This window comes from Mesoplodon densirostris, chromosome 18 (genome assembly GCF_025265405.1).
Source record: "Mesoplodon densirostris isolate mMesDen1 chromosome 18, mMesDen1 primary haplotype, whole genome shotgun sequence".
NCBI classification, from domain to species: domain Eukaryota; kingdom Metazoa; phylum Chordata; class Mammalia; order Artiodactyla; family Ziphiidae; genus Mesoplodon; species Mesoplodon densirostris.
This window is the reverse complement of record NC_082678.1, coordinates 5861374-5879687: the sequence shown is the minus strand read 5'-3', so window position 1 is coordinate 5879687 and position 18314 is coordinate 5861374. Positions and strand designations below refer to the sequence as shown.

The following is an 18314-nucleotide window of genomic DNA, read 5'->3' as shown; positions in this document are numbered from 1 at the left end:
ATGTATAAACTTGATACACTTATCATTGCAAAATGATGACCCCCATAGCCTTAGCTAACACCTCCATCATGTCACATAATTACCATCTCTTTTTTTTTTAGGTTATTTTTATACAATTTTTAAAGGTTACTTTCCATTCACAGTTACTACAAAATATTGGCTCTATTCCCCGCGTTGTACAATACATCCTTGAGCCTATCTTACAGCCAATGGTTTGTACCTCCCACTCCCCCACCCCTTTACTGCCCCTCCTCCCCACTGGTAACCACTAGTTTTCAACCACTTTTTTTAACATTAGTATTCAAATGGCATATAAAGGACAAGCCCAAAGTGCATCACAGATCTAGCATATGTAAAATGCATAGACTCCTAGAGACAGACAGAGGTGTGAGAAAGTGTTTATTTTGCTGACTGAACCACAAGGAGCAAGAAAGCACATGGGTGCTCATTACAAAACTACAAGGGGATGTTCATTACATGACTTCTGCTTGCTTCTCCATGATGCCACAGCACTGGGTAGTGTTCAAAAGATCTACAGAGAAGCAAAACAAATTACAAACATAAAAGTCATATTGCCATAGCCATCTTCTAAAAGGAAAAAGAAAAGACTACCCCCCAAAAAGTATTGTTATAATATCCTACTAATGTATGTCTATAAGTTACAATAGAAAAATTTACATTGACTTCCACATCGATTTGCCAGGAAATCATTCACAGCTTTTAGGAGAATTTCATTATCTTTCTTGAAACGGAGGCAGGAACCACCCAGAAGTGGGAGAGCAGGAAAAATATCAAACTCAGTCCAGAAACACTGGTTGGCTGTCAGCTGGGAAGGACCAGTGACATTTCAAAGACAGGTACTGTCACCACAGAACTTGTCCAAAGATCTGGAAACTGTTTTCAGGAAACTGCAGCAGTCAAGGATAATATGTTATAATATAGTATAGAGTTATGATATGGACTATCCTAAGAAATTAAGAAAACAAGACCACTTCCTTTGGGAAGCTAATACATATTCCTTTGAGAATTCTCTCAAAGACTGACCATTTCTCATAATCTGACAACAAGTAAGACCTGTCAGGAACTTCCCTGGTGGCACAGTGGTTAAGACTCCACGCTCCCAAAGCAGGGGGCCCAGGTTTGATCCCTGGTCAGGGAACTAGACCCCACGTGCATGCCATGACTAAGAGTTCACGTGGCTCAACTAAGGAGCCTGCAAGCTACAACTAAGGAGCCAACTGGCTGCAACTAAGACCTGGTGCAACCAAATAAATAAATAAAATAAATATTTTTTAAAAAAGACCTGTCAGATTCCTTAATACCCTTAGACTCAGAGATCTGGTATGTGCAAGGGTGTTTGTTGCACTATTTTCTAAAAAAGTAAAACATGGAAACAGCCTGAATAGCCATCAATAAAGAATAAACTACGTGCATTCAGACAATGGAATACAACATAGCCATTAAAAAGAATGCATTAGGGCCTCCCTGGTGGCGCAAGTGGTTGAGAGTCCGCCTGCCGATGCAGGGGATACGGGTTCGTGCCCCGGTCTGGGAGGATCCCATATGCCGCGGAGCGGCTGGGCCCGTGAGCCATGGCCGCTGAGCCTGCGCGTCCGGAGCCTGCGCGTCCGGAGCCTGTGCTCCGCAACGGGGGAGGCCACAACAGTGAGAGGCCCGCATACCGCAAAAAAAAAAAAAAAAAAAAAAAAAAAGAATGCATTAAACAGAAACAGACTCACAGACATAGAGAACAGACTTGTGGTTGCCAAGGGGCAGGGATCAAGTGGGAGTTTGGGATTAGCATATGCAAACTATTATATATATAATAAATAAACAACAAGGTCCTACTGTATAGCACAGGGAACTATATTCAATATCCTATGATAAACCATAATAGAAAAGAATATAAAAAAAGAATGTATATATACGTATAACAGAGTCACTTTGCTGTACAGCAGAAATTAACACAACATTGTAAATCAACTATACTTCAATAAAAAATAAAAAAATTTTTAAAAGAATGCATTAGGGCTTCCCTGGTGGCGCAGTGGTTGGGAGTCCGCCTGCCGCTGCAGAGGACGCGGGTTCGTACCCCGGTCCGGGAAGATCCCACATGCCGCGGAGCGGCTAGGTCCGTGAGCCATGGCCACTGAGCCTGCGCGTCGGAGCCTTTGCTCCGCAACGGGAGAGGCCACAACAGTGAGAGGCCCGCGTACCGCAAAAAAAAAAAAAAAAAAAAAAGAATGCATTAAATCTTTGTGTAGTAACCTGGTAATATATCTATTTCCTTAAGTAAAAAAGCAAAATGCTCAGTCAGTACATATAATACATTTGTGTAAAAAAAAAAAATACTAAAGGGAGACAGGAGAAAGTAAACCTTATGTATTTGTATGTGTTTGTATGAACACAGAAAAATGTGCCCACACCAAAAGGTTAGCAGTGATTACCTGATCGGGCCTGGTGAGGAACTTGTGGGCAGGAAAGAAGAATGTGCAATTTCTCTTAATACATCTGCTAACTGCTTGACTTAGTCTATGGTGTAGGCATTGCTTTTGTATTTAAAAGTAACTTAGAAAAAAGTGCAACAGTTTGTGGTTCCACTCACGATGTAAAAGCATTACAATGAACTAGTAAGTCTGTAATTAGTCTAATTTGGCATTGTTATAAGTGATGTCAAGCATAATAACTTTTTGAGCCAAACAAAAAAGAGAATAAGATGAATTCAGAGGAACAAAGGAATTTGCATCTCATAAGCACTTATTATGTATATAAATACCTTGTATCTATATGCTTTATTCTACTTAATCCTCAAACCCTATGATGTAGATATTACTGTTCCTGTTTAACTGATGAAGAAAATCTAGCTTGGAGAGGTCAAATCATTTATTCAAAGTCACAGGGCAAGTAAGGGGAAGAATTAGAAGCTGAAGGCCTGTCTCCCTAATCCCCAAAGCTGTGTTCTTTCCTCTCCACCAACATAAATGAAGGTCTATCTTTTCCTATATTAAACTCACAAAGTAGTCTCATCCTGTAAAAGGTACCCAAAAAAGGACTGTGCATATTTCCATTTTTTCCAGAACTATTTCTCCCCCACCTAAAGTAAACAAGCAGGCTTTAAAATTCCCAGAACATTTCTCCATTTTGATGAGGAGGAAATTTTCAAAGCTGGAGACCCGAAGTACTAACAAAGGTGGCGATCAGCCTGAGTTCAGAATAGAAAGCAGGATACTAAATGCTCCTTTGACCATTAAAACTGAAGCTGGGGGCCTCCCTGGTGGTGCAGTGGTTGAGAGTCCTCCTGCCAATGCAGGGGACACGGGTTCGTGCCCCGGTCCGGGAAGATCCCACGTGCCGCGGAGCGGCTGGGCCCGTGAGCCATGGCTGCTGAGCCTGTGCGTCCGGAGCCTGTGCTCCGCAACGGGAGAGGCCACAACAGTGAGAGGCCCGCATACCGCAAAAAAATATATATAATAATAATAATAATAGTTTATATTGAGGGAATTCCTTAGCGGTCCAGTGGTTAGGACTCAGCGCTTTCACTGCTGGGGCCCGGGTTCAATCCCCGGTGGGTGAACTAAGATCCTGCAAGCTGCACGGCGTGGCCAAAAAAAAAACCAAATTTATATTGATGACATGATACATCTCAGATATATAAAATATAATATTAAATTTCATTTCACTTGTTTCTATCTTTTGATATGACAACTAGAAAGTTTAAATTACATATGTGGTTTGCATTTGTGGCTTGCATTCTATTTCTATCGAAAGCACTGCTATAGGGTAGCAATACCCGAGAGGCTCGTTTCAGATGCAGATTGCCAGGCCTGCCCACCGGGGAATCTAGTTCAGCTCTCTGTATTTTAGGCAGAGAACAGCAGGAGCCAGATAAAGCAACAAGAGTTTAATTCTTTCCTGATTCTCCTCCCACTATCAATGCCTGATTCTCGTCCGATTTCTCAGTTACAATTACCAAAAAAAGAGAATCAGTTTGTCCTAAATAATCATAAGTGATGCTCTTCAGTCAGAGCTTCTGGGTCAGGCTACCTCATAGGTCTCTGACCTACAGATTGTTTATCCTTAGGTCAAGTGTCCAGCCCAGGCCAATCCATTGTGACCAGTGGGGAGGGTGGAGGAGGCGTGGGTCAAATGAAACAGAGTACAAGAATGACCTGAAAACGCGCCTCTCAGCAGAGGCTCTGGTCAGCCAGCTTTCTTTGGAGGCGACTGTGGGAATGCCCAGCACAGACTGGACTGGCCAGTAGTGAGTTAATTCAGAAATTAAAAGAGCACGATGCACATTCAAAGGCCCTGTGAGCACTAGAGCCAAAGATTGATTATTTCCTAAACGACACTCCAGATACACTTTCAGCCAAGCCACTCTATAAATAACAACAGTGATAGATATAATCTCAAAAATATTTTGAGTCATATCTAACAACCAGCTTGCCAGGCTAAACAAGGAATTTAGGTGGGGAGAGACATAATGCAGGGGCAGATGGGACAATATTTGGAATACAGCCAAGGAGTCAAAGTCCCAGTCCCAAGGGTGCCATTACATCACCATACGTCCTTGGGAAAGACAGGCTTGTCATCTTTACAGGTTACAAAATGACAGGGATTGTGACTACTGCATGGAATGACAGTTGTAAAGGTGCTTTTTAAAGTTAGAAGGGCTGCACAGATGTTATATTTACAAGTAGGAGCTGTCATTAACTCTGTTTACTCATGAAGGAGTCACCCCACAATACATCTTACCTCAATGAACACATCCTGCTCAGGGACCATCTGATTGTATTTCTTCAACCTTATTAAAACGTTGGAAATGTTAACTGTCAGCTCTCATACTCTGTTAGCACTTATTTCCAGCCATAGCTTCATCTGTAATGCACCTTCAGGAATTCACCACAATATATCAAAGCCTGCCGTCAGACCAGCAGCCCACCATGAGCCACGCAGCATGTATTTAAGAGAAATACTGTCAGTCAGTCCTGCGGCTGATGACAACTGTCAGCTGAATCTGATGGTAGCTTTTTCCAAAAGCTGTCAGAATATTCAAGGTTTACAACATATTCTAATGCCCTCCCACAGCATTTCTGTGTAAATTATCCAAATGGTGAGGAAAGCCATAAAAGGAAAGCTTAGTTACCATGTTTTGAGCCCAGATTTATTTCCATGCAATATCTTGGGAAAACAAAATACAATTTTCTTTATGTTATGCCCCATTTCCTTTCCACAAGCTAAATTAACTTCCCCCCCCCAAATGTGCTCAGTTTTAGAGAACCAATGCAAGAATACTGAGACTGTTTTCATTTTTCTGTTACTTTACAGAGAGCCTGACACTTCTACTAGATCAACAACAATAGGAGAAAAGGGTTTATCAAATATTTGCATAATTGATTAGAAACCCGGGATATCCGTGGCTTCCGGGGGAAAAAAAGGAGCTCTGTATCTTTAAGGCTCCATGGAGCTGTCTCTGCGCGCGATGCAGACAGTGCAGGTTCTGCGGCAGAGACTCATCCTATCGATAAGGTTCTGATAGCCAAGGTGGAGGATGGGAAAAGAATGGAGCTGTCCCAGCTACTCAATGAGATCAGGGCAAACTATGAAAAGCTCCTCACCAGAAATCAGATAGAGACCGTGCTCTCAACAAGGATCCAGGTAATGATTTCATACAGACAGGCATCTTCCAGGATAAGGAGACAATCCATGTCTATCCAATTCCTGTCCCGGCCTCTCTGAGGTACAGTATTTCCTTTTCAATGCAGCATATACTGGGGAAGGAATTTAGGTTTTACTGCAAAGTGACTGGGACTACAGGGGGAAAGGCTGTGATTATTACTGTTAAATAACCATTAAATGAATGTTGATTGATACATTTGATTTTTATATAAATCATGAGGTTACTATCATTAACAAAACATGGAATCAACATACAATAAAATGGTGCACTCTAATCTCTTTTAGACATCCTACAGGAAGGAACATTTCAGGTACCCTTCAAAGCTATTATGGAGTTATTTATAGAGATAATATAAATAACATCTTTAAAATGACAAGCTTTATAGTAAGATTTATTAGCTTCCACACTTTGCAAGATAAAACTAAGTAAAATATTTCTAAAAGGTTTCTATCATTTTTTAATGAGTTCAATTGTATACCAGATTGTTATAAATAGAAATCATCTGAGTATGTGAACATGGCATTCAGAAACAATGATATAATTGGGACAATCAAAATTGCCAAATCGAAAATGACTTTCTACTTCAATTACAGGTTTTTGCTTTTGTACTAAAAGATGAGAAATGTTTATTTCTACTACTAAGCATGCAATATTTAAGTATTTTTTAAAAAGAGAGTCAAATTAAATAAGAGCTAAATCCTAATTTCATAGACTTACTTTGTTTTAAAGTGACAATCACCTTTAGTAATAAATTAAGGTCTTATCTCTAAACAAGTGAATAAACAACTCTTTTAGAAACAAAGATTCAGAAATTCAGGGATTTTTTTTTTTTTTTTAGTTTACCTATCATATCTGAGTACAAGTTCTATTCCAAGCACCCAAACACAGCAAAGAGTTTACTTAAGAACATACCCAAAAGGGAAAAAATATTGCTGGGAAATCATAGGACATTACTGCCTGCAATTCATTTTTAGTAACAACATACATTTAACTTCTGGGTAACATTTTCGGTCTTCATAAAGAATTATCAGCATCGTAGATGAAGCAAATTCACTGAGATATTTGATTTAAGTGTTGGAATAGTTCACTCACCTTTTACAAAGAGAAGAAAACAATTAACAGATGACAATTTCTAAAAATTATAAGCCAACTAAACATTTTATTTTGCAATAATAGAAATACAAGTTATTTAGTTTACAAGTCATTATGCTGAAATGAATAAAGTGAAAAAGCAAGACTACAGTAAGTTTTGTTTCATCTTCTTATCATAAAACTACTTTAGGGGATTTTTTTTCAAAGAATTTAGAAAATCAACTGGAATAAATTCAAGGAAGCCTGATTACTTACTTATTACAAAATAAATGTAAGCTATTTTAGTTATTTACTGCTGTATAACAAACCACTCCAGAACTTGGTGGATTAAAACAATTGTATTGTCTTTCACGATGCTGTGGGTTGACTGGGTTCAGTGGGGGTTATTCTTCTGCTGCACATGACATTGGCTAGGACTTCAATCATCTTGGGGCAAAACTAGGTTGGGACATCCAAGGTGGCTCACTCCTATGTCTGGCACCTTGGCAGGGCATTTCTGGAAGGCTGGCTCGGCTGAGACAACTGGACCTGTTTCTCTCCATCTGGCCTCTCTACATGACCTCTGCAACAGGGTATCCAGATCTCTTACATGTTGGCCCAGAGCTCCCAAAATCACAGGAGTGGAAGTCATCAGGGCTTCCTAAGGCTTAGGCGTAGAACTGGCACTTCGGCTATATTCTACTGGCTAAAACAAGACACAGGTTATCCCAGATTCAGTGTGGAAGAGGACCAAACAAGGACATGAATTTGGGGAGGTGTGATTCATTGGGAGCCACCTTCGGAATCCAGCTACCACACAAGCCTAGCTGCCAGCTCCTCACTCAACATCCAAGAGACCAGCATTTTTATGCTCTTCTATTTCCAAAATTCTTGTCATCCTCTTTTGTAGTTGCTCTGATATGTGTTGCTGCTTGGCTTTGCCAACTTAACACTAAGAATAAGTGATACAACAAACCAAAAGAAATGAATGAATTTTGTTGTCTAATACCTCATGCTAAACTTTACTGACTTTCATTTAATCCAATATTTCCTTTAAAAAAAATCTATTGGGCTTCCCTGGTGGCGCAGTGGTTGAGAGTCCACCTGCCGATGCAGGGGACACGGGTTCATGCCCTGGTCTGGGAGGATCCCGCAAGCCGCGGAGCGGCTGGGCCCGTGAGCCATGGCCGCTGAGCCTGCGCATCCGGAGCCTGTGCTCCGCGACGTGAGAGGCCACAACAGTGAGAGTCCCGCATACAGAAAAAAAAAAATTTTTTTTAAATCTATTGTACCACCAAATTAAAGTTTTTACATTTTAAAATGCATTTTTATATACACATTAAGAAGTTCTAATTTTTGCTTCAAAATACTGCAATCAATTCCATACATTGCTCCTACTGCACTTGGGGCCAAATGTTGAGAATTCTGTCAAAAGATACTTTCATTTAATCCCAACATCAGCATAAGAACACTTAAAGCTGAACATAAAATAATCCACTTGTTATTTAATATAAGAACATTTAGAAAACAGTCTTTAAAGAAGTCATTTCTGCTACCACCTTGGATATCCAAAATTAAAATTAACATGCCTTCTAAAAAAGGTAAATCAACAATGGGTTCTCTTAATACAGAAGTCTATTATAGAATCTCTAATGCCTATGATAACTTAACTCTCTAAATGATTCATAATATACTTTCTAGCAGTATTGTAAATTATCCTGTAAATTATTGTAAAGTATCCTGTCCATATACCCAGTCCTAGAAATGATCGATTTAGGATATATAGCTGTTTATCTGCTTTTATGAAGCAGCCTACAAGAAAATATGGGGGGGTGGGCAGTAGCTAATTTTCTATCTTTCTTCCTTTATGATGCCATAAACAATAGAAAGTTAAGAATCAGAGGTCTCAGGACTTCCCTGGCAGTCCAGTGGTTAAGACTTCACCTTCCAATTCAGGGGGTGTGGGTTCAATCCCTGGTTGGGGAGCTAAGATCCCACATGCCTTGTGGCCAAAAAACCAAAACATAAAACAGAAGCAATATTGTAACAAATTCAATAAAGACTTTAAAAAAATGGTCCACATCAAAAAATTAAATTAAAAAAAAAGAATCAGAGGTCTCAAACTTAGGTCCTGCAAACTTACTTCTCATTAAATGTATTTTTCTACATTTCATAGACTGTCATGGTAGGAAAAGAATCTTGAGGTTCATTTTACATCCTAGAAAACTGAGGCTGAGAGTGCAATTGACTCGCTCATGAATTTAATTAATTAGTAACTCAGCACCAAGCAGAACACACATTGGTAATTTAAAAATTTAAAGAAAAAACTATTTGATTCCTATACTATTTTTCTATAACTGCTTTTAAATGTCTCATTTTCAAGAGTGCTTTTGTTGTTGTTGTTGTTGTTGTTGTTATTGTTGTTGTTGGTTTTCTTCTAGTTAGAGGAAGATCTAAGCAAAAAAATGGACAAAGATGAAGAGGCTTTAAAGGCGGCTCAAGCAGAACTCAAGGAAGCCCGACGCCAGTGGCATCACCTGCAAGTGGAAATTGAATCTCTCCATGCTGTGGTGAGAATAATCTCAAAAGCAACTGGCCCATTGAATCCCCAGATGTTATCTGATTAAGAGAGGGAAAGGAATAATGTCCATTACTGGCCAGTGAGAAACTGAAAATCAGACCACTGAATTCCATCCATGTACCTAGTTCAACTACCGCCCTGCCTCCATCATGGCAATAACTATTATCAATTCACTCAAGGTTTATTCACACCTTTAAAAATGAAATAACCCTCGCTTATCACTCTGGGGTCCTCTAATTGTTAAAGTAGGGGAATAGAGCCTTTGTCATTATCCAAAGTCAAAGCAGTGGGGAGTCTTTTATCCATACCACTGAGAATTCTAATAGAAAAATATTTAAACACTTTCTGAAAATGCCTTTTATAAGCAGTCTGCTCTGGCTTTGATATTTAATATTCTATATTTTTCAATATTTAAGAAATCGAATAAATTAGGGTGATAATAAACTAATCACACTGCAGATTTTTTTTTTTTTTGGCCATAAGAATTATCACAGGATTCCTTTGAAATAGTAAGCTCTCTAGCTGTAAATAGAAAATACAACTTTTTAAAATTTGGGTCATACCTAAAGCTGTAAGGAAACACCTCTTGCATAAGGGCTGTACAATTATTGCAACCTTTTTAAGAAAGAAGAGAACTCAACAGAACAAAGACATTGCAAATCAGATTTCAGAAACACAGTTAGTTTCCCTGATTCACTGATGAGGTCATGTGTACAAAACAGGAGAGGGGCCTTGAAAACTCCCTACACGCCAGTGAACAACATTACCAGATGCAGCTGCAAGACCTAGAGGCAGTGATTGAAGGACTAGAAAAAGAGCTACAGGAAGTAAGGCGCGGCATTGAAAAGCAGCTTCAAGAGCATGAGATGCTCCTCAACACGAAGATGAGGCTAGAACAAGAAATCGCAACTTATCGCCGCCTCCTGGAAAAGGAAGAAATCAGGTACCTAATTCCATATAGTGAATGACCAGAAGTACAGAGCCACTTACGTCACTGAGATAGAGAAATTAAATCTAAAACCCATCATCACCAAGGCATGCTCACGGAGTTCCTACCACAAAACAGGATTAGCAGACACTGCAAAAAATATGTGGGAGAACTATTTCCAGCCTCCCAAAATTATGAACAGACTAGCCAAAGTCAGGGACATTAGCTACAACAAAGAGCACAGCAAGCCTAAAACAAAATGTAAACAATTCTCCATCACTACAAAAATGACCTTCCTTAACTTTCTCACTTTCCTTGCCATTCACCCCTTTTAGAATTAGTCAGTGCCTTCTATGGACCACCCACAAAGAAAGTTTGAAAAATTCACACATTACCACATTCCCCCTCCCACAAGGGCCCACTCCCAACACACATCAAACACCAAAATAATAATAATAACCATTATTATAACTATAATAATAATGTTATTATTATTATTATAGTACAACCACGGAAAGCAATGTTGTTCTGAGTACATGATTTGAAAGATATCCTGGTAACGAAAGGTATCAAAAGAGGAATTCTTGGGCCTCCCTGGTGGCGCAAGTGGTTGAGAGTCCGCCTGCCGATGCAGGGGATACGGGTTCGTGCCCCGGTTTGGGAGGATCCCATATGCCGCGGAGCGGCTGGGCCCGTGAGCCATGGCCGCTGAGCCTGCGCATCCGGAGCCTGCGCGTCCGGAGCCTGTGCTCCGCAACGGGGGAGGCCACAACAGTGAGAGGCCCGCATACCGCAAAAAAAAAAAAAAAAAAAAAAAAAAGAGGAATTCTTATTAATTCACATAATTTCATAATCTGCAATCACTTATAAGGTCATATGGCTTTGAGCACAGCACAATGTACAATTTTCCATGTTCCCATAAAAAGAAAACCTTTATTCCTGCTTACTTCAGAATTCTGAGTCCTCTATAAAACTGGATGAAACTACTTTCACCTATAATAAGTCTCGACATTTACTAAATCTTTGAAAAACATAAATTGAATTAAAAATATGCCACTTACTAGCTAAGTGATGCTGGGAAAGTTACTGGATCTCTCTGTTCCTCAGTTTTCTCATCTATAAAATGGGAATAATATTGCCTACCTCAAAATTGCTGAGGATTAAATGAATTGTTTGTAAAGTGCTTAAAACAGTGCTATGTAAATATATAAATAGCTATATACATATAATTTATTCATTATGAAATAAAATGGTTGTAAATTTTATTTAATGCCTAATCATTCAAGATGTTGATAAAGTGGTCTTTAACATTCCTTTAATACAATTTTTAAAATTTTATCATGCTATATTTAAGATACACAGGTATCTTAAATTTATTTAAGGTAAATATACAAAGTATCAAGAAAAATACAATGAACTCCCATGTTTAAAAAGTGAAACATTTACAGTGTTATTGAAGTCCCCCCCAATTCCCACCCCCAGCACCTAAACCACACCCCCACCAATCTCATTCTCCTCCCTCAGTCTAACCTGGTTCCCAGATCTGATGCTTATGTCTCATTAGTCTCATTATATATCCCTAAGCAAAATGTGAAATTGTTTTGCATGTTTTTTAACCTTGACAAAATTAGCTACAATGTATCTTTCTTTCCCCACTTAATGTTATACTTGGGAGATTGTTCCCTACAGATAGAGTATACCCTTAGTTCACTAATTTTCACTGCTAAGTAGTATTTCCTTTGTATGACTATACTATATTTTATCCATTCTCTTATTTGTGAGCATTTGTTTCAATTACATGCTAATACAATGTTGCTCCTATAATTCTTTCCAATTTCAGATATTATGGTTGCATCCAAGGTGGGAAAAAAGAAAAACCTACCACAAGTAGAGTTGGTTTTGTTTTACCTTCAGGTGAGTTTCTGATATGTTAACTAACTTAAAAAGTGAAGTGCCTGTTTATAGGGATTATAAATAAATACTCTAAAGTAGCAAAAACAAGCAATATTTGAATAAAGTTTGACATACAAATTGACTGTGAATAGTACTTCAACACTGTAATTTAATATTTCATAAATAATATTTTCACAGCCATTATAAATGAAGTATCTTTTTCAACAAAAGTCTCACAGAAGTATGAGAACGAAAAAGTGGAAACAGTGACCAAACAAGCAATATTAAATGGAAATGTCGTCAAAGAAAGCACTGAAGCTCATGGCACTATTCAGTAAGTAAAAAATTTTGACTAACAGTGAACATATGCCAAAAAAATTAACTTCAATTGAGTAATCTCAGCAATCTTTGAACATTTCCAAACATAATTTTATATATTGTGATTTTTAACCTGACATGAATAAATATACATAAACAAAAACTCAGATGAAGTACTCTATTCTTAATTGACCATTTTTCCAAAAATATAACCAAAACATGAGAATTCCATAGAATCAATTAGACATTTTATTCATATGATTTTTAAAGAATATAAATAATAAATGCCACAATGTAAATTATAAATTATAATTTAAAATGTAAATATAAATTACATTTCTTGATTTATTTTTCATATACAATACATATTACATGTTTTTTACTATAGCCATACTTCTTCATATAGAAAGATTTATTTTATCATTTCAGGACAGAGAAAGTGGATGAAGTTATTAAAGAATGGGAAGGTTCCTTCTTTAAAGATAACCCTCGATTAAGGAAAAAATCTGTTTCTCTTCGATTTGATCTTCATTTAGCAGCCACTGATGAAGGGTGTTTACAGACTAAGCAGGATAATCTACCAGATATAGAAGTCAGGCTTATCATGAGAAGATCATGCAGTATCCCCTCTATCAAACCTCCATCAGCAGCTAATTAATCCAAAGACAGTATTTGACTTGATGTGAAAATGACATTAGGTTGGACCAAAGTAGGCCTGCTGACCACCTTCTGTCCCAAAATGTAAGTTACTAAGTATGTATGTTATGACCAATGTATGACTCTTCAGAAAAAAAAAGGGGGGGGGGGACAAAATGTCTCTGAATCTAATTATAGGTGTATTTTTTGGACAGAGGGAGCTTAAAATCAGAAATTTAGTACAGTTTCTATTTTATTTATTCTCCAAATAGTCTTCTTTTTCCCTTGAAATTTTTATCAGAGACTGTAAGCATTAAGATGGTTTAGTTAAGCCTTTGAAATTTCACTCAGTGTCTGAACATTCTAAGGAAAAGGGAATAGTCTGTTTAAATATGATTGTATTATGTTAAGAACCACACTGAGTTATTCATCATTATTCCATGACTGGTTATATCTAAAAAGATTTTTCTGCTTAAAAAAAGAAAGCAATTATAAATGAACCTTTAAAGAGGACTATTCACTTAACCAAATGTTTCCCTTTTGAGATAATAATTTGCACAGGTAGAAAAATAAGTTATTTTCTGCAAGATGTTTTGAGCAAACTATAGAACACACCCCAGGGCTAATTTGATGATTAAATTAATCTTCATCTGAAAGTTTTTTGTAATCATTATCTGATTTCCAGAGAGTTAACTTTATTCTAAGAACTTTAAAGGTTGCGTCCTCCCCCACAAAAAAATCAGAAGTCCAGCTGCACAAAAAGAACATGAAAGCTAGTTACTCCAATTACTAGAACAGTTAATCCAACCTCTCACCATCCCAACTTTTCCATCTGTAAAGTTAAATGTGATTAATTTGAGTCTCTGATGCAAGCATTAAAGATACTATATAAAGTATTATAAATATTTCTTGCGAACATTTATGTGAATTAAGATAACAGTATCGTCCGAACATTTATGTGAATTCAGATAACAGTATTGTTATCTAAGCTAAGAGTATTTTCAGGATTTATGTTTTTAAATTGTTCAAACTCTAATAAACATGGATAGAAAATATATTTGTGAATAAGTCAAGTATTGTTGCAAAGTTTTTTAAGCAACCTAATTTGTTTAATACAGGTATATTTAAAGACCTTAAATAATAAATACCTGTTTTAAAACATTAGAAATTTATAGGCTCTCAATTTTTTTCTAAGCAGAAAAAAACACTGAGTACAACTCACCATACTTTTTTCCCAGCTAAAGTATCATCTAAGGGCTACAGCTGTTAGCATATTAATACAGCCTTTACAACTCTCCCTCTCTCTTTCTCTCTCTTCTTTCTTTCAACCAAAAAAAAAAGAAGTATATTTTAACCAGAAGAAAATTATGTTAAATAATCTTTAACATAATACAGGGAATCACATTTATATTTTCTTTTGATTACTTCAGATTTCTTTTAGCCTGGCTTATTCTGTTTAGTGAAAGGGATGATTTTGTTTTGTCAAGGATACAACAGCATGTTAAGTGCTTATTCTTGCATAAGCATCTGACCTAAAATACACCCTACACATAAAAATGTTTTCATTCAATATTAGTTAAATGCTACTAACTTCATTAAAGCTTTGGAAATGCAATCATATAAGCTATTGTACTAAAGTTACTGTACTAAGTAACAGTATCATAAATAATGTATCTAGTGTAATCTATACGCAGTGTCGAAAACTTAGTACTGGGCATCATGAATGTAACTGCTTGTTATAGTAATTCCATTATGCAGCTATTGTGTGTATTACATGTACATTTTAAAATACAGTACTTGAATTTATAACAGAGTTTTATTTGCTTTGGGGCATTTTAAATTGGGATATGAATTTACCAAAGTAAATGATACCACTACAATAAAAAAAAATTGAAACATGAACTACAAACCTGCATTGTATTTGAGTTTGATCCATTGTTTTGAGTTTAATTGTTCCAATATTGTTAGCTCAATTGGGGGATGAAGAAAACTGTAACCAAGGTGCACAAAAGCACAATCTTTATACTTTTTTAACAACAGAAAAATTAAGAAGAGTATATTCTAATAAATGGTATATTCTAATTAAAAAATAAAAATAATGCCATGATCCTGGGAAAAGTATAATAACAGCAGCCACCACTTGCAGAGTGCTCACTCTGCTCCTGGCCCTGTACTCAGCATCTTCGTACACAATCTCTAACTCTTACAACAATCCCACAGATGAATATTATCCTCACTTGATGGATGAATAGAAATTAATATTCTTCAATCTCTCTGAAATGGTTCAAATGCACCCTGCCATAACAAAATACAAAAGTAAATAATAATTCCAGTTACCAACAATTGCAGGATATCAGCCCTGGGACTGTCAGTAATGACCCATGTAACCAGGAAGGAATCACTTAAATTCCCTAGGCCTCAATTTTCACACCTGAAAATTAAGAGAAAGACAGTGGTTGATCAGAACTCCTACCCTGCCTACCTCACAGAAATGATTGAAATAATATACATGTGAAAATATTTGGCAAAGCACTACTCAAATATACAGTACTATTTGGATGAAAATGGTCACTGGGAGAGAAGAATTTGTGAGGACAATTATAGCTGACGATGAGTAAGTAATAGTTCAAACACAACAGGTAAAGAGAATTTTTTAAATTCTTCAATTACTGTCAGAAGAGTTATTCTTTCCCAGTGAGTTACCCAATTTGAACTGTTCTACCATGATAGTTTAAAGTACAAAATGTTCTCCAAAGTAAAAAAAAAAAAAAAACAAAACGTTTAAAATAATTTGAAAGTTTCCAATGGAATCATGTTATGGTACATGGGCCAAAAACTAAACTTCAGTTAAATAATATGTATACACGTTACTCAAATTAGCAACACATGAAATGAAAGGAAAGTCTATGCACAGGGTAGAATTTGGTTCTACATTTATAAGTTATGGATATCATGTACATGTAGATTGCCAACATTCATGGGCATACTACAAAGAAACATTTTGAAATAAGGTGTATGTGCAAACCAGTACAAGCCTTTTCCAGTTTCCCTCACCCATTTAGACCCTAGACCAGGATTGGCAAACTTTGTAAAAGCCCACATAGCAATTATTTTAGGTTTTTCACGCCATACAATCCCTGTAGCAACTATACAACTCTGCCCTTGTAGCTGAAAGCAGCTGCTACATAAATAATATGTAAATAAGTGGGCATGGCTGTGTCCTAATAAAACTACAAAAACAGGAGGCAGCCCAGTCCTGGCCTGCACCTGCAGTTTGCTGTCACCTGCCCTGGACCCTCAAACAAGGCCTGTGGATGACAGACCATACCCCAGGTTCTCCAGGACCATTCTGTGTTCAAACACTTTCATCCTTTTCCACACCATGTGTCAAAGTTCATGTGTCAAATCCCCAGGTATTTTGAAGGTAATGCAGAAGGTTGTAAAAACAAACCATACTTTGTCGAAGTCTACAAAACATCGTGAATCCCCCGGACCTGGAAATCTTCTGGGCTTCAATAGTTCACAACAATTTCTAGTGATAGCAACTGAATAGCCATAACTTCTGCCTTCACAGAAACGGCTGAGAAAACTAGCTTATTTCACCATTTTTCCTATAGCCAGAATTTTTTTTTCAATATCCAGACTTTATAAGCTATTTGGCTCAGACAGAGTTCTGTTCTTCCTTTCCCTATTTTAAGGGGCAAAAATCCACTGAAAAAAGCTTCATTAGAACAAACTACAGACAAATTGCATGGTTCAGTGTTTGGTTCAAAAGCTTTTTTGAGTCACAGAACTCTTTGGAAGTCTGTTAAACTCCAAACCCTCTATCTGGGGGTTAAAAAAAAAGCATCTAAAAATTGTGTACAATTTTAAAGCGTTATAAAGGAATAATCCTCCTAGAACCAATTCACACAGACTACAAGGTGTCCAATGACTATGGGTTTTTCCTTGTTCTCTCCCATTTTCTCCTCTTGCTTCCTTCCCAGTCACGGTTCTCATTCTCCCCCTAATTGTCTCCCTCCCAGCTTCTTCCCACACTACTATAGAAAGAAATCAAAGAGACCTGGGCTTCAATCCCAGCTTAATCACTTACTAGTTTTGACTTCCCTGCTCGGAGTGGGGGAAGAAGAATCTCAAGGAAACATGAGCAGTGTCAGAGAGGAAAGCAGGCCAAGTTCCTGAATCTTGCTGCCAGAAAGAAAACTGAACTACTTGGTCCTAAGACTATCACTGTGGTTTATCATAAGGCGCCTGCAAGGGCTCCCAACAACTTCACAGTTACATGTAGCTGAACAGCCATGTTAATGATGCATACCATGTTTTCCAGGAATAATCACCATTCCAAAAGTCTGTCCTGCAGTTCCCATAAATATCCCTGTCTATGCAAGATCATATGTGCTGATGTTTGCTTGGGGAAAAATCAACAGCAACTCAGTGTAAGTTGAATCCACTCTTCGGTCTTAATCTCTAGGGCTTTCTCTCTTATATCTTCCCTATATTCCTCCTTTCTTAATTTTGCAAATCTTCGGAGCACAGAAGGAGCCAAAGGGAAGAAAATGAGATAGCCATTCATTTATTCACTCCACAAATATGAGCACCTGAATGGGCACTGTTCCAGATGTCGAAAGCCCCCCCCCCACCTCAAGGAGCTTTCATCCTGATGGGAAGAAAAAGACAACAAAATAAGCACATAACAAATAGAGTATGTTAGGTGGTGATAAATACTGTAGAAAAAAACAAAGCACAAACCATGAATAGAATGGAGGTTGGGGAATGAGATGCAGTTTTCAATAGGTCAGGAAAAACCTACTGAGAAGGTGACATCTGAGTAAAGACCAGGAGGTGAGAAAGTGTATCAATGTCACTACTCCGAGATCCCCTCCTTCCCTTTTCCACCGTTTTTGTGCCACTCTGTTCGCACTACAGTGTGCTTTGTTCCTAACACCCAGCACCTGCAGCTTTTCTGCAGAAGACTGCCTAGAGATGACACAACCCAGCACCTGCCCCGGCACTGCACTTGCCCAGTCCCCCACCATGAAAGCCAGAGAAAGAAGGTACTGGGCTTCCCAGCTGAGGCATTCGTGTATCTTACATTAATCCGTATCTCTGATGCATGTATATATATGACTTCTTTTTTTTTGCTCCTCTATGTGGCTTGCAGGATCTTAGTTCCCCCACCAGGGATGAACCCGGGCCCCCTGCAGTGG

At 37.7% G+C, this 18314-nt stretch overlaps 1 protein-coding gene across 1 annotated transcript; it reads left to right on the top strand.

The window, feature by feature from the left end:
* Nucleotides 1-5562: 5562 nt before the first annotated feature.
* Nucleotides 5563-13129, top strand: KRT222 (keratin 222). Its single transcript, XM_060082659.1, has 6 exons — nucleotides 5563-5658; nucleotides 9193-9321; nucleotides 10055-10275; nucleotides 12101-12174; nucleotides 12352-12487; nucleotides 12901-13129. Exons 1-6 carry the CDS (start codon nucleotides 5563-5565, stop codon nucleotides 13127-13129), a joined length of 885 nt encoding a protein of 294 aa, XP_059938642.1.
* Nucleotides 13130-18314: the final 5185 nt, after the last annotated feature.